The sequence below is a fragment of the Protobothrops mucrosquamatus genome, unplaced genomic scaffold, assembly GCF_001527695.2.
Source record: "Protobothrops mucrosquamatus isolate PMUCROS unplaced genomic scaffold, P.Mucros_1.0 scaffold888, whole genome shotgun sequence".
Classification (NCBI taxonomy): domain Eukaryota; kingdom Metazoa; phylum Chordata; class Lepidosauria; order Squamata; family Viperidae; genus Protobothrops; species Protobothrops mucrosquamatus.
The window spans coordinates 17,995-34,898 of NW_015387142.1; the positions used below are offsets into that span (position 1 = coordinate 17,995).

The 16,904-nt window shown below is 36.9% G+C and overlaps 2 protein-coding genes across 2 annotated transcripts; one reads left to right on the forward strand and one right to left on the reverse strand.

The window, feature by feature from the left end:
- Positions 1–381: 381 nt before the first annotated feature.
- On the reverse strand, positions 382–10,469 carry DPM1 (dolichyl-phosphate mannosyltransferase subunit 1, catalytic; the record flags this gene model as incomplete). Its single annotated transcript, XM_015819289.1, is given in 7 exon segments — positions 382–2,100; positions 4,241–4,355; positions 4,593–4,661; positions 5,233–5,328; positions 7,699–7,732; positions 8,474–8,573; positions 10,348–10,469. Coding segments are annotated over 7 exon segments (623 nt in total), but the record flags the coding sequence as incomplete, so codon positions are not given.
- Positions 10,470–10,734: 265 nt separating this feature from the next.
- MOCS3 (molybdenum cofactor synthesis 3) lies at positions 10,735–12,277 on the forward strand. Its single transcript, XM_015819291.2, has one exon. The coding sequence runs from the start codon at positions 10,735–10,737 to the stop codon at positions 11,980–11,982; it is 1,248 nt and encodes a 415-aa protein (XP_015674777.2). The 3' UTR covers positions 11,983–12,277.
- The last annotated feature ends 4,627 nt before the right edge of the window (positions 12,278–16,904 follow it).

Below are 16,904 nucleotides of genomic sequence, written 5' to 3' on the forward strand. Positions count from 1 at the left end.
GGCTAAAATAGTTGGATCCAACTCACCCACAACTGTAGATAAAATAGATAGTATCACTATATTACTCATGACTTATGATGGAGAATGATTTCTATTAGTTATCTTCGTTATATAAAAGTAAAGCTGACCTCAAGTTGATTTTGACTCCTTGTGATTCTGGAGATACAACCATAATTTTCTGCTAATGCAGAAGTGTTTTTTTCAATATATTTTTCTACATCCCTACACCTTTAGTATTCCATAGTGGATTCCCATCCAACTGTTAACCAGACCTGGCCCTGCTTAGCTTCAAGCAAAATGTTGCCATCTGGTGATACTATTGCTGCATGACATGACATTAGCCATAATGGTTTATCATACAAAGATACCGGAGACAAAAACTGTCTTTCATAATTAATTTATTCAGAATTAATGCCATCAAATAAATTACCTGTATTTACAAAAAGGAAAAACAAGTGGCATGTAAGGACATCAGTACAAGGAAATTTGAAAACATAAAGACAACTAGGAATAAGTGGAAAAGGGAGTCAGTTCAACCTGAACTAAAAGCAGAGGTTTAAAGAACATAATTTGCTTCTATGAGAAAATTACCATTTAAAGTTCAACCTTTCTGAACAAGGCAATTTATCATAGTAACTGTCTGGACCATTTTAAATAGTATGAAAGCTACTCCATATATACACATATGCATCAGTTGTAGACCCCGCTAATGAGCATTCAGAAAGATACGGCCTCAACATCTGAAGGCTCCAATTATGTAACATATTTTATAATTATCTGTAAGTACATATACATTTGAAATAGTTTTAAAGATCACACTACGTGAATAAGATTTACCACGTGTTTTAACAAGCAATTTTATCATGACTTGTCATCTGATTTCATTGATGATCCCAACTTGTATCAAATAGAGAGGTATTTCCTACTTTGCACTATGCATAATTTGATTTTGATTGTCCTTTTCATTTTGTAAAATAAAAAATCCCACTATTCTAGTTTTTTCACATATGAAAGATGTGGTAATTCGATCATTTAGATACTCCTTTTACTTGTTTTTCCCTCACAGAGTCATTTTTTACAGAATGAGTAGAATGACTGAAAACCCTTTCCCCAAAACTGACATTGGTAATAGTATTTATATTTTGATTATTCATTTGAATTGCAAATAATGCCTGAAGCAAAAAAACTATATTCCACAGTAATTATAACTAGAGATTGGAATGTAAATTTTTATTTCCCCCCCCCCGAACAGTCTGCAGTTGGAATGTGTTAATATCAGTCATTTTCTAAAATATACAAATGTAATATATGCAAATCTACAGTCAGAAAGGTATCATTATACTAGTCCTGTTAATTACTTCATGACCTGCAATATATAAATATATCCTTTCAGAAATATATTATTTCCAGATAATTACCTGTAGTTCATTTAAAATGCAAACTTTTTTTTAACTAAAATGGTGAAGAAAGTTAAAAATTTGGCTTTTACATTATCAGATATGAAGTACAGGTAGCTCTCGACTTACGACCAAAGCTGGGGATGGAACTCCTGTCATTAAGAGAGGCAGTTGTTGAGAGAAGTATGCTCAATTTTACAACCTTTTCCCAATGGTCTTTAAATGAATCGTGTGGTTGTTAAACAAATCTGGCTTCTCCATTAACGTTGCTTGTCAGAAGCCAGTTGGGAAGATCACAAAAGTTGATCATGTGATCCCAGTGCATGCCAGTTGCCAAGCATCCAAATTTTGATTACTGCCCTCAGTCATAAGTGATGAGCTAAGTAACTTTTCTCAGCCCTGTCATAACCTCAAGTGGTTGCTTAACAAATTGCTTTAAGTTGAGCATTTTCGGCATGATGTCTGAAAAACATCTATCCAAATAAATGAAGAGACGTTGAAATTTGGTTCTCCAAAGCCATAATGGATGTCTGTCACTGTCCAATATAAATTATTCAGTCAACAATAGACATACTGGCATAGTATCTGAATCTCTTTATTATGTAGTGGCAAATAAAGTCAACAATCCTTTCAGAAAGGAAACTATTTCATTGCCTCCTAGCTTGGATTCTCCATAGACTCGATCCACAAATGATATAGGAACCTATTAAATGAAAAAAAAATCATAAAATCATTTCAGTTATAAGAACCAATAAAAAGATAAACAGGAACACTTCACCTCAAGATTCAGTGTTTATCTACCAACATGCATTCGAATGTGTTTTGATGCAGAATATGAAGTGATAGCTTTCTCACATTTAAATATGCTCAGAAAACATTTCCTCAAAATCATTGTTGTAAAATAGCCTACCCAGAGCCTGAATATGAAGATGGCATGCACCAGAGGTCTCTCTGGTATAATTCTAATCTTTTAAAAAGTAGACAAAAGAACTAGGTTCCTTTTAAATCTACTAAATTAAAGTATCTGTATCTTCCTTATCTGGAAATGAAATCCATTATTGTTGCTACAATACAGAACACAAACTTTGCGTTTTTCAAAGGTACATAGTATATATCTTGCTGAATACAGTATCCATGTGTATAACAGAACGAAGATGCCATTTTAGAGTTATGGTGGCTAGTGTAATCTATCCTAAAGAAGTATAGTTTCCCAATTTAGTGGTAAATTCATATAACTTTGTGGAAATTACTCTTTCTTTTTCTGATCTATGCAGAACAAAGTTATTTAATGTCTCAAAGGGCCAAACAGAACTGTAAAACATTCTTACTTTCAAGAGATACTGACTTGCATTGCTTTCTTTTTATAGCAAATATCTGAAGTAATGCTTTTGGTTTCAATGGTTTCAATTCACTAACCGTTCATTATATATAGTCAACATTGTTTTGTAATGTTTTAAACCACAACTTATTTTCAGTATAGCAAAACAAGAATGGTAACATTCCAGCATGTAAGACTATATGTTAAATTCTCCAAATTCTCCAAATTCAGCCTTTGGAATACATAGAAAATCCAATTAGGAATTTTCAGTAAGAATACTCTGCTAGAAATCAATGGCAAACAGAAACAGGAAAAAATTCCTACACCCACATTATTCTGCCAAACATATATTGCATTTCTAGGCCTATTTCCTTTTGGCAGTGGAAATTCCAATGAAGACTGCTCTGTAAATCTTCTGTTGACACATAGCAGACACTGGCATAAATTCATGAACAAAATGACTAAAGGATTCAAGAATCCCAGTGGCATAGCTCAAATTGGAATGAAAGGTATATAATTTTTACACTAAATAGGATTCCCAGAGATTGCTAATTTAAGATAATCCATAACTAGCAAAGTAATCTACAATATGGAATGCAGGTAAAGTACCAAGATACTTAAACATCTTGATGGACTTCAGACAGTTGGGCAGAAGTAAATAAGGAACCGTGTTTCACTGCTGGCTATGGGGCAGATCAGAGAACCAAGAACTCCTTTCCAGAACATTTTTTTACCATTCTCAAAACTGGTTTAAAAAACCTGTTTTTAAAAAGTAAGCTCTATTGGTTTTGGTTTTGTACTCTAATTGCTAAGAATGTAACAAATAAAAAATGATGTAAGAATTTTTTAATAAATAAAAAGTAACCTCTATAGAAGCAGTACCCACTTCTTTTGTGATCTGAAATGTGTGTGAAATTTAACAAGTGTTAAAATATTAGACACAGATTTATTAGGCACAATACTAGGCCCTCAGTAATTAAGAATGGGACCTGAGAAATTGTCTTTTTTAATATACCATGGCAAAGACACGAGTAACTTTTATCTTCACTACATGACTAGTAATGAAGCCATCAGACCAAATCTACCCTGATGCTGGAATATTAGAGAAGATGTATTACAGCCAATTGTAATCTATGGTTGGAAAGGTGGCATTAAGCTTCTTTGAATTTAAGTGGATACCTTTCTCATCCCCTGCATCTTTAAATGATAGAAGAGCACCTCTTATTTGCTAATATTTGTGTATCATTGTGTAAGAGCACCTCTTATTTGCTAATATTTGTGTATCATTGACAGGTTCATCATTTGATTAAGTTTGTGATGCTATGGCCATCTAATATTTGTGTTTAAATTCTGGGTAAGTCATTAATTAAGATTCTAGTGTAAGCTACTCATACTATATGATCCTATCTGAATCCTCGGTGTTTTTACTTGTCAATCAGTTCAATCTCCAATAGCCAGAAGGTAAACTTTGAGCACAAAAATGTAAATGTAATTATGTACTTTATGCTTTAGATTTTTAGCATACCTCTCCAATAGAATAACCCAATTGTCTGGCGCGGACAATCATTTCCATTTGGAAAACATATCCTTTTGAAACACATTTCTCCATCAGTTTTTGTAGAACCTCTTTTCTATATAACCTGAAATTTAGTGCACATAAAATGAAAATGTTTACAACATTTCAGTTACAGGCACACATATTTTCAAGTAATAAAAAAGAACAAATAATAGCAATAACCTATATACAGGTGCCTCCCAAATGTTATCTAACAGTTTTACAAGTTCAGTAGATTTCTTTATCAATCTCAGACTGGCCATTATCCTGAAGCATTCTTGCTCTTCATGAGCTGCTACGTACCATTTGGAAACCAGCTTACCTGAAGCTTCCTGTTAAGTCTGATGCACCTGGCCGTAATAGAACTTGAGTTAAAAAGTTGGCACCTCGGCTGAAAAGTAAGATTCAAAGTATTAATATGCAATCAGAATTTTAAAACAAACCATGTTTTAAAGATGTTATTTCATTAAAGGATCAGAGTAATATAATAGTTACAGTATATAAGGCAGGTAATAATTTACAAAATAATTTTAAGCACAACTCTGCTGGATTTCATTAAGGCCCAATGTTAGTTCAATGTTTTGTTTCTTGCAAATAGGATAGAGACATAAATGTCTCCTACCATTATTTCCTGCAACAAATATATTAGTACTTTGAGGTAAGATGTCTCCAATTGGGATATAATATTGAGCTGAGTTTTCAAGGATGTTTTAAGAACGTGTTCAGTTTCAGAATACCTCATGCAGAGAATATGTTTATGAAATAAAACTAGATAAAAAGATATGTAAGATGTGTAGCTGGGCTGGATAGAAATAAGAATGTTTTCCTTCAATTTTCTCAGAATTAAAGAAACCTTTTTAGAATCTGACAACCCTCTCAGAAATGATTCAGAGAAAGAAAATGGACAGTTTAATTACTGTCCATTATTACTAGTGATACAGGGCTATAGATGAAACACTGACCTGATCAATTTTCGTTTTAGATCCCACCCATGCACACCTCCATTTCCTTTATATCGAGTCCCAGACACAATATCAAAATTTCCTTCTTTCTGTTTTCTACAAACATAACCATTGGACAGAGAAAAGAAAGTATTTTTTTTCTGAATTACAAACTCACATACTTACTATAGCAGTAATCCAGAAAAGATAAATACAACAATACTGAAATGGTTAACATGCAATATAAGAATAAAACGAACTAAAAATTAATAGTTTCTTATCTTCAAAGTATGGTTTAGACCTAGAGAATAAAACTATGACTTACTTGGAACAATACAGATATTTGCTATGCAATTTAAATGAGCACAAAGTATATAGATAAGCAGAAATCTACAAGCAATTACACAGTGTAATTTTTAATGTTATTTTTATTATGACCTATTTATCAAACTAGCCCAGGTATGGTATGCCACCTCATACTTCGTAATTAAGAGATTACAGTAGTGTGTAGACTGAGATATTACACACTCACACATTGTTTCTTTTGACTGTTTCATCAACTGTGGTGGCCTGCGGTAGCCAACACTCAGAAGGAATGGCGGCACCTTTTCTGATGAACACACTTTATTGAAAGGCCTAAGTTTCCATGAGTTGTAGTTCATTTCATCGCATGTACGGAATAGTTAAATTAATGTAGGATTTGAAAAAGGGATGCAGCAAGTGAGAGAACAAGCAGTTCTCATGTAGATTACATGTGAAGCACGTTACAAGGAACTCACCAATTATAATAAAGTGACATGGACATATTAAAGTATAAGCACAAACAAATAAGAAACATAAGAAACAACATATTTTTAGAATTCCTAGTATGCCAACTAATTCAAAACATTTGTGAATCTTCTGTAAAATTTTTGAAGCAAATGTCTTATTACTGAAACTCTCCCATTAGAGTTCAGCCAGAATCTCTCAATGAGAAGTAATACATGGCATTATGTGAAAAGCTATGCAGCACACTTGCATTATCTTCTATAGTGCAGTTTTGTAACAGCATAATGCATATTTTCGCTGATGATCAATCTTATTATCTATCCCTACCAAAAATAAACACCACAAAGGGGTTAATAAACTAGTAGGCCTGACTTTAAATATTAGAACTGCTACTCACTTGATAAACTCTGGAATGAATTTCGGCTGCAAGGATAAAAAAAAAGGTGTGAGAAAAAGCAATAATAATAATAATAATAAAAAATATAGGGACTCCTAGACTTACAGCAGTTCATTTAATGACCATTCAAATTTACGACTTTTGCAGCATCCCCATGATCACGTGATCAAAATTCAGATGCTTGGCAACTGTCTCATACTTATGAACATTGTTGTGTCCCAAGGTCATGTGATCATCTTTTGCAACCTTCTGACAAGCAAATTTCAGTGAGGAAACTAGATTAACTTAACAACCGGGTTACTAACTTATCAACTGCAATGATTCACTTACCAACTGTGGCAAGAAAGGTGGTAAAGTGGGACAAAACTCACTTAACAAATGTCTCACTTAACAACATAAATTTTAGGCTTCAATGTGGTCGTTAAGTCGACGACTACCTGTAAATGAAATATTTTTTTAGAAGACAATAAAAATTACTGAGACCATCAGGTTGAGAAGATGTGGGAAAATGAGTGGGTTAAGATCTTATGGGATATTAAGATCCAAAGAGACAGGCATCTTGTTTATAAAACCTGTCTGGTATTGGCCTGTCCCACTTGATCCAGCAGAAGGGGCATGCTGCGAACTCCATTGGTCAGAAGGTTTCAGCAGGGTTTTAGAAGGAGGGCCTTTTCTGCCATGGCCCCCACTCTTTGCCACTTGAAGTGAGATGTGCCCCCATCCCTTTAGCCTTCTGGAAGGACATTAAAACCTGGCTCTGGGGTCCGAACAGGGGGATGTCTTTGCTGGAGGAGGCTGGTGGACTAACAGAGAAAAAGCTATTAATGTACTGATTTTGCCTTTTGCCTGTTACTTTCTGTATGTAATGTTTTTAATAGTTTTATATGTAAGTTTTTAACTGTAAGCCACCCAGAGTCACTTAGCAGAGTGAGATGGGCAGCATATCAATTCACTTAATTAAATTATTAATTAATTAAATAAATAAAATAGTTATTGAAAAGAAGAAAATCTGGTTCATTGATGTTGCTATATCAGATGATGCTAGGATTGAGGAAAAACAATCAGAAAAAAAATAGAAAATACTAGGACTTGCAGATTGAAGTTGAACATCTATGGAACAAGAAATCCATTGTTAAATTAATTGTGATTGGAGTCCATAAAGCAGCACCTGAACAATTTCCTTGCTATCTGGAAATACTGAATTTTTCAGACCCAAACTCTCTAATTTTACCACAAAAAAAAAAANTGACTGAAGGTTAATGTACAGATAGTCTCAATAAATTGATAGAATATTGTTAATCATCTCATTATTGATTACTTACCCAATCCAAGTTTCTTTGCTCTGGGTCTCAACAGCTGTAAAGTATAAGTAGACCAGAAAATAAGATGAACCATACTAAGCTCAGGCTAATGATCATGTACTTCCAATAAAATTTCATTATTGCTATTTTGCTCTTCCCTCAAACAGAATGATTATACTCATAAGGTAAAATCTGACATTGTATAAATGGATTTTAGTCTGTATTTTCCCCACATTATTGTAATTTACCTAAACCTAGGTATTTCCCCACATATTTTGTATGATTCCCTGAATTTAAGCTGATAAAAGAAATACTTTTATCTTAACCTTATAATAACAATCTCTTTGTATTTAAATATAGGTGGACTTTTGATAGAACTAGGCTAGCTGCCTTCCCCTCCCAGTTGCCGCAGGAAAAGCTACTCCAAAAGAGAGTGTTCAAATAATAACCATGACATAGAATCAATAGGTAGTCTTCAACCTATGACCCTAATTGAGTTGGAATCACGATCATCAAGTCATGCCGGTCATTAAGCAGGTCGTAATGTGACTGACCTGATTTTACATTTTTGTGGCTGTTGTTAAATGAACACAATGGTCATTAAATGAACACCATACTAGTTAAGCAAACCCATTGCCTACCTGGGGTGTTTTTAAATGGAAATTAGAAGTAAGCAAGGGATGACAAGCTATTTTCAATTAGCTAAATCGTTTTAAAATGAATTCCATTTCTCTATGCTAACAATTTGAAACATGTTGGTAATAACAGTATGACAAAGGGAAAAAAAGTAACTTACAATTTTGTCTGATCCATAAATCTTTATTAATTGATCAGCAACTTCCTGCGTCCCATCTGGGCTTCCATCATCTATAATTACAATTTCGAACTCATTCCCACTGAAAAAAATAATTATTTTGTAAAGCCAGGTCCAAAAGCTCCATCATTTCTAAAGGTGGGAAGTGACAAGAATCCCCAATGGTTTCCCATTAAAAGTAAATGTAGTCATTAATCCTATTACACTTATTTGGAAAGTCACATTTACTGTAACACATTCACCAATACCATGCTTTTCTTGGCAATTTAAATTCCTTGATTAATTTGTTTGATCTAATAGAACTTTATTTTAAAATTGTAATTTCAAATATACCTTATACATTCTCAGATCTGAGCAATAAGAATCTGATTAATTTTCTGCTGCCTATTGGCTAGTACAATTATTAATTTCACAGGCTTTGGGATCTGTCTTGATTGACTAATATTTCATTATATTTTACACAACTTGAATATATCAATAAGTTTACAATCGAGAAAAAAATTACATGCATATCCTAGTCATCTGTAATCTAAACAAAATAATTTCTGATGCTTTGTAATGTTTGCTAAATTAAATTCTTATTCAAAATAAGTGATAATTTAGGTACAAGACTTAGCATATTATATATTCAGCATTTAACTCATCAAACATTTTATTGTACTAATCTAAGAAACTGGTCCATGATACAACACTTCAGTTGTGTTCTCACTGCCTCAAGGCATTCTTTTAAAATGTCATTTAGTGAAAGAAAAACCTTAATAAAAGTTCAAGTGTTCTGATAATTTGATCCTAAAACTATTTTTGCAGATAAATCTTTATCAAAATGTAAATCTGAAGTTATATTTGTTGTTCCTTCTAAGCTACATACACACACACACATATACAGAGATTTTCAGCACAGTACTATGTATTTAATGTACAAGTCCAGAAGTTGAAAATAAAGAAATATTACACACATTTCATTCAAAATAATTCCTAATATAGCTTACTTCCAAATATGCCCTCAGAGGACTCCTGTAAATCCTAGTTTAAAAATCTGAAATAAGATATCTTAAACTGATAATCAGAAACAGATGTCTGGAAATATAAAATTCAGTAAAAGGTGTAAGGGGTCCTTGCTGTTCTCTGATCTTAGCTGTTTTCTTGCAGACATTTCATTATCTAAACTAAGTAACATCCTCAATGCTAGCAGGAAAACAACCAAGCTCAGAGAGCACCAAGGACCCCATATTTCAATCCTGAACAACAAATATTCTCCTTTATTGTCTGCCTCTCTCTCTCTCTCTCTCTCTCTCTCTCTCTCTCTCTCTCTCTCTCTCTCTCTCTCCTACCTACCTATGCTAAATGCACAAGAAAACTATTGTGCATTTTGCTCTCTTTGTCCAGCTCTGGGGTTCCCAACATCTGCAGTAAGTACACTGTAATGACAACCGTACTGGGCTTGGACTCAAGGCCTCAGCTCCAAGCCCCCATACAATCCCTACAGCTCCCTGGGAGACCTAAGGTCAGATGCAAAGGCCGGCAGACCTCAAGGGGCTGCTGTTCGGATGAGGCCGTGCGCCTTCCGCGTTCAGCTCGCAGGAGAAACGGAGGGAGAGTTGCAATAAATCAGTGTTTCTCAACCTTGACCATTTTAAGGCATGTGGACTTCAACTCCCAGAATTCCACAGCCAGCATTGCTGGCTGTGGAATTCTGGGAGTTGAAGTCCACATGCCTTAAAATGGTCAAGGTTGAGAAACACTGCAATAAATCAATCCAGCCCAAGTCAGGAAATATCAATCGAGAAGCTGAAACACCAGCAAAGGCTTCTTCCCCCACCCCTTCCCTCCCCGGCCGCTCTCCCGCTGCTAGTCACCTCTCCTCGAAGCTCTTCACCAGCAGCCACACGACCAGGGGCAGATTCTCGCGCTCGTTGTAGGTGGGCAGCAGCACCGAGTACTTGCGGGACGAAGCCGCCATGACATAGGCGCCCGCTCAACCGCCGGCTGCGCTTGCGCGATACCGCCGCTCAACCGCCGGCTGCGCTTGCGCGATACCGCCAGTGAATGGGCGGGGAAGAGGGGGCGTGTCCACGGGGGCGGCGTTTCTCGCAGCATCGGAAGCGGAAGGAGCGGAGCGTCCCTCGGCACGCGCTCGCTGACCTCCTGGCAGAGTAAAAAAAGCTGAGGTGATGGAAGCTGTGGAGGCCGCTCGGCTTCCCCGCCAAGAGGACTTGGCGGATGACCGAAACGGCGCCGGCGACATGCCGGAGCCTCCCCCTCTCCGGGCGGGACTGAGCCGGCTGGATATCCAGCGCTACTCGCGGCAGCTGGTGCTGCCGGAGCTGGGCGTGCGCGGGCAGCTGCGGCTCTCCTCGTGCGCGGTGCTGGTGGTGGGCTGCGGAGGGCTGGGCTGCCCGCTGGCGCAGTACCTGGCCGCTGCGGGCGTGGGACGCCTGGGGCTGGTGGACCACGACGTGGTGGAACTGAACAACCTGCACAGGCAGGTGTTGCACCGGGAAAGCCGTCTGGGCCACTCCAAAGCGCGCTCGGCGGCCGCCGCGCTGAAAGAGCTGAATTCCGCCGGGCGGTACGAAGCTCACGAGCTGGCGCTGAGCCCCGCCACCGCCCTGGAGCTGGTCGGGGCCTACGACATCGTGGCCGACTGCTCCGACAACGTGCCGACCCGCTATCTGGTCAACGACGCCTGTGTGCTAGCTGGCAAGCCCTTGGTGTCGGCCAGCGCCTTGCGCTTGGAGGGTCAGTTGGCTGTATACAACTTCCAAGGGGGCCCCTGTTACCGGTGCCTCTTCCCCAAGCCCCCTCCTCCTGAGACGGTCACCAACTGCGCCGACGGCGGGGTCTTGGGGGTTGTGCCCGGCGTCCTCGGCTCCCTCCAGGCCCTGGAGGTGCTCAAGATGGCTTCGGGGATAGGATCCTCCTTCGGTCGGTCGATGCTGCTCTTTGATGCCCTTGAAGGACGCTTTCGCCACATCAAGCTCAGGCCCAGGGATCCCAAGTGCGCCGTGTGTGGGGACCGGCCCTCCCTGACGACCCTGCAGGATTATGAAACGTTCTGTGGATCTTCAGCAACCGATAAGTGTAGGACGTTGCGCTTATTGTCCAGTGAAGAGAGGATTTCTGTAGAGGAATACAGAAAGATTCTGGACAACCAGGTTGCTCACGTACTGGTGGATGTTCGTCCCCAAGTCGAAGTGGAGATCTGTTGCTTGCCCAAATCCCTCCAGGTGCCCTTAAATAAACTAGAAAGAAAAGATGAAGAATGTCTGAAGTCTTTGTACCAGAAGATACATGAAGAGAAGCAGAGGACTGATGGCACTGTGGCATTTCCAGTGTATGTTGTCTGTAAATTAGGAAATGACTCTCAGAAAGCAGTGAGAATATTGCAGGAATTGCTTTATGATGAAGGAGGCTTAATTTCAGTTAAGGATATCAAAGGAGGACTCATGGCATGGGCTGACAAAGTTGACCAAGATTTTCCTCAGTATTAATGTTTTCTAATAGTAATAATGTAAATTCATTGATTTCCTTGGTTTTTGGAAAGGGATTTATTATTATAACAAGGTAATATGTTTATATCTTCATTTGGTTGTCTGTGGAAATCTCACTTTAAACTACTTAATTCTTCAAATAAATACTTTTTTCAAAGTATTCCTCGGAGTCCTAGGTTCCATAAGAATGTAAGAGATTAAGAGGGGGAAAATGGTTGATATTGATACAGCCAGGGCCATCTATTGAGGAAAAGGCAAAAAATACACCATAGCTGCTACTTTGTTGCAAAGAGTTTAAGGATTTTTTTTTTTTTTAAATGTTCTATGGCCCGAAAAAGTTTAGAACTCTTGCTTCAAATAAGTCATCCAAAGCAACTTAAATATTTGGGGTGCGAGAGAAAATAATTCAGTGTAAAGAGGATAAAGGAGGGAGGCATATGAAAGAAAAAAAAGTTGTGGATTGGTTCTTCAAGTTCTTAAATAATAAACAAATGAATGCAATACGTAGTAAAGAGACGGCTGATGGAATGATCCTGTTTCACATTTCATTTCCCTCCTGTAGCTTGACCAGTAATTATATTGTACTATAATAAAATCATACAAAAGTTACATTGGTATATTTGCATTGTCCAATATTCCTAGGACCAAATACTGCTGAATTAATTTAATCCTTTCTTGAATTCCTGTTGAATCCAAATATATCATTCTGTGTCTTTTAATACTGTCACTTTATATTATAAAAATGATACCATAACTTTCATTAGCACATTAGGTTATAGTCCTTGAGTACTTTAAAAAAAAAATCCTGCATTGATACAATGGCATTCCTATGAGTTGCAAATACAGGATATGGTTTCCCACAGAAATAGTGGGATGCAATTCTGCTTCACCACTAGTGCTGACCTCTTTGCATCTGTTCTAAGTTCCTTGTTTTGTTCTTTCTGCACATTAGAGGACAGTTTGTAGACTCAAGGCATAATAGATAACTTGATAACACCAAGGCTCAGAAATGATTGACAATCAGTACTGGTACCTAAAAACATAAAACCAGAGCCCTTCTGGATGAGGCCAAAGCTCCATCTAATCCAGGTTTTGGTGCCATACGTTGGTTCAGTGTTTCTCAGTTTTGGCAGCCTGAAGAAGTGTGGTCTCCAGCTCCTAGAATTCCCCAGCCAGCGTAACATAGGTGGCTGGAGTATTTTGGAAGCTGAAGTCCACACATCTTCAAGTTGCCAAGGTTAAGAAGCATTGCATTGACCAATGAGAAAGAACTCATCAGCAAGGTTGGAAGACTGGCAAACCATCTCAGCAATTATTCCTTAGCAGTTCTTCATTAAGGTATGCTGGGGCTTCAGATATCGAAATCTGTCATCAAAACAAAAAGCAATTGATAGCCTCTATGAATTTGACCAATCCCCTTCCGAAACCATCTAAATTTGCTTCATTGATGAATAAATGAGTAACCTTCACTCTGTTGGCCACTAAATTCTGCACTTTTAACTATACTGAATATTTTAGAGATATAGCTGCCTTATAGTGCCCTTTTATATAGGGAAAAGGACACAATTATAAATCAGCAATTAATATTTAATTCGGATTGGGTGACTTGAGTTCAAGTCTGCAATTGAATTATGAGTCTCACTTTATAAGTGACTTTCGCCATCCTTATTCTTCTTGTCAGGTTTTTGTGAAAAATAATCATTTTGTGGAGGGGAAAGGAAAAATTATCTGTTGTCCTGAGCTTGTTGGAAGAAAGGTTGGATAAAACTGGCATGTGATTTTTTAAAAAGCCGTGTGAAATTCACCGTTTTCCTGTTTTGAGTAAGGGGTGTGTTTGCTAGTGCCTTGCTTACGAGCTTTCCAAAACCCAAAGCAGAAACTTTCCATGGAGACTCTTTCCTTTTATTCTTCCTTCAGTGATCAGTCTAACCTTAAACATTAGTCTTTGCTCCCAAAATGTACACCAATAGTCACATATCTCATTCACAATGCACCACAAAATGAAAGTAAAGATAGCAGAGAGCCTTATCCCATTCTCTCTGCTTTTCTAACCCCTCTCTATTACAAAGTAGTTGCAATTTTATTCACAAGAATTCATGCATGTAGCTGTTGGATAGCTATCGGTACATCTATTTTTGGACAGGAAGGCTATATTCTAGATTTAAAATTCTTAATCTCCTTATTGTAATTTAAAATATTAATATTTCCACCTACCAACTGAAGCCTGGTTGAATCCAGGAATTGAAACAATACCTTAAATCCTAGAAAGCAAAAGTACAACTTTTATTACAACGCTGCTTTATTTTCTGTTAGATGACTTTGAAAAGCATGAAAAGGATTTAACTTTTTATTTGATGTCAATGCAAAACTATGCTGAAAGTTGTGGTATTTCACTGCAAACTCTAAAGAACTGAAGAACTATTGATAGAGAATTACCATTATTCGATGTTCAACAGATGCACTCAAGAAGATTGGGATTCTGCAGTTGGTCCCATTCTAGCTACCTACATAAGTGCTGCAAAAAATTTGCAACAGTGCTTCCAAATTAGTCGTGGATGACTCATCCATGTGATTAAGAGAACCTGTGTTTTCAAAAATTCTGAATGTAGGAATAGAACATTTGCATATGCTCAGTCTTCATGCAGAAACAATTTTTTAGGCATATGTCAGATCTGAAAAAAGACAAGATCAGGAGCACTGGGAAAATCTGGTACATTTTGAGCAAGACAATGTCAAAATAAAGCTGAAATCACCTATTTAATTTGAATGACTTGAATGGCTAATTTTATAGTCATTTTTTAAGAAGTCTTTTTTTTAGGGAGTTACTAAGAAGCTGAAGTTATTCAAGGTAGTATGAGACATAAGAGCTAGCAAAAGAGTTTGAAGGTGGTTTGTACATTTGAAAAAACAGCAATATTTCTTATCTTTGTTCCTGAGAATAAGAAAACAAATGGATCATCAAAACAATTCAGAGATCTCACTCAAGGCACAAATGACCAGGTTCAAACTATCCTACTCTACAGTAGATACATTATACAAAGGCCTAGCTCTCTGGAGAGGGCTCTAGTGCTGGGAAAGGTGGAAGAAAAGATAAGTAGAGGAAAACTAGCAGCAAGGTAGAAATATAGTCACAGCAGCAACGAGATTACCATTAGAAGACCTGGAAGACCAGGCTAGGGATAAATCATCATGGAGAAAATCTGTGGGATTAATGAGAATTAACAGTGGCTCAATGGCAGATAATCAATCTTAACAAACTTCCAATTACTGCAGCTTCTTAAGATAAGCCTTAGAAAGTATTCTGAGATATCCTTGGTCTTTGCTCCCAGCACTCAGCATACTTCACAAGCCTATGAAACTATTTCAGTGCTGAATAGTAATGAATCTCCAATTACCATGACACTTTTCTTTTTTCTTAAAAGATTATAATTACATTGGCTTTGTGCTTTATGTATCATTTGTCTTGTCTCCCATTCTGCGGTGTCTCGCTCACAGCATGCTGCATCTGCTAGACCCTAAAAACTGTTTCTGAATTTCAGTGCAGAATTTCTTCTGAAGGTTACTGTCATCCACTGGGTTTATTGTTCTCTTTAATTCTGTCCTTTAGAGAGAGATGCTTCCGTTGTCACTTTCTGTTGCAAACCTAATGTCATATATTTCTTCTTTAGGATTCTTGTTGGTGAAAACTCTTGAAAAATAGTAAATTTGCTTTATATCTGGGTTTAGTAAATATCCCTGTGTTGAATGAAAATACAAGAATGATCAGTGAGCTTTGCGTAAGATTGCATTACAAGATGGCCAATTGCACTTTTCAGTGATTTTTATGGAGCTATTGGCAGCCATAATTGCTGCTACCAAGCCAATATCAGCATATGATCAGGCTTAAGTGGTAAAATTGAGCGATTCAAAGGGAGCATTTATCCTGCCCTGAATAACCACATCCTCCTAATTCTGTTTGATTAGCTGGCTATATGATTTCCAGAGTTCAGCAGCCTTTCTGATCTACAAGTATCACTGCCCAACCTAACCTTCTGATCCCTCTAAGCAGCCTGTAATGTTGTTAATTTGCCTACTTTCTCAGGCTTTTAGCAATCAAACCGTACAATCTTGCAAACTTTCATGAAATTAAAATCTTAACAATATTCAAGTATTTTATTTTAAAAATGTTTTGATTTTAATTTAATTGGGCTCTCAAGTACCATACAGCTAACAGGTGGCTTATAATTCAAGGAATCACTCTGAATTTATTTATTTATTTATTTATTTATTTATTTATTTATTTATTTATTTATCAAATTAATGCAGTAGAAAAGCATTTTTCCCTTCAACCTTTTCTTTCAAGTGGAAAGGAAAAACATCCTTGTCTGATGAAAATACTAATATGACTTTTGTGTAAACAGAGTATAGAATTGTGGTGTTTATAGATTTTTAAAAGTTTTGATTTACCAAGCCAGATCAGATTTTGCTGTTTGCCCTTAAATGAACAGAGAGAAAAATGTAGATACTTTATCTTTGTCTTCCCTGTTCAAGCGACCCAAATTTTATGATGTCACACAAAGTTACATTCACTGGCTTAATATCTTGGCATGTGTCATTTCTGGCTTAGATGTTGTTTGAGTTACAGGTTTCTTAGTTGAAAAAGCAGAATAAGCAACTCAAAAAGGGAAGGAATTTATTATAAAAAAGACAGCCAGGCATACTTCCAGTGTGGCAGGTCATATTATTTTGTTTTTCCATAGGATGCTAAAATAAAATCCATTTTACTTATGGCTGATGAAGATTCATTTTAAATTAAACTTAGAAACATTAAATTTCAAAATAAATATATCAATAAAATTTTTACTTCTGGACTTCATAAAGCTAATAATAATAATAATGATGATAAAGTTGGAAGGGACCTTGGAGGTCATCTAGTCCAACTC

Excerpts from the sequence above, each read along its gene's own strand:
- MOCS3 (XM_015819291.2), top strand. The coding sequence starts at position 10,735 with ATGCCGGAGCCTCCCCCTCTCCGGGCGGGACTGAGCCGGCTGGATATC.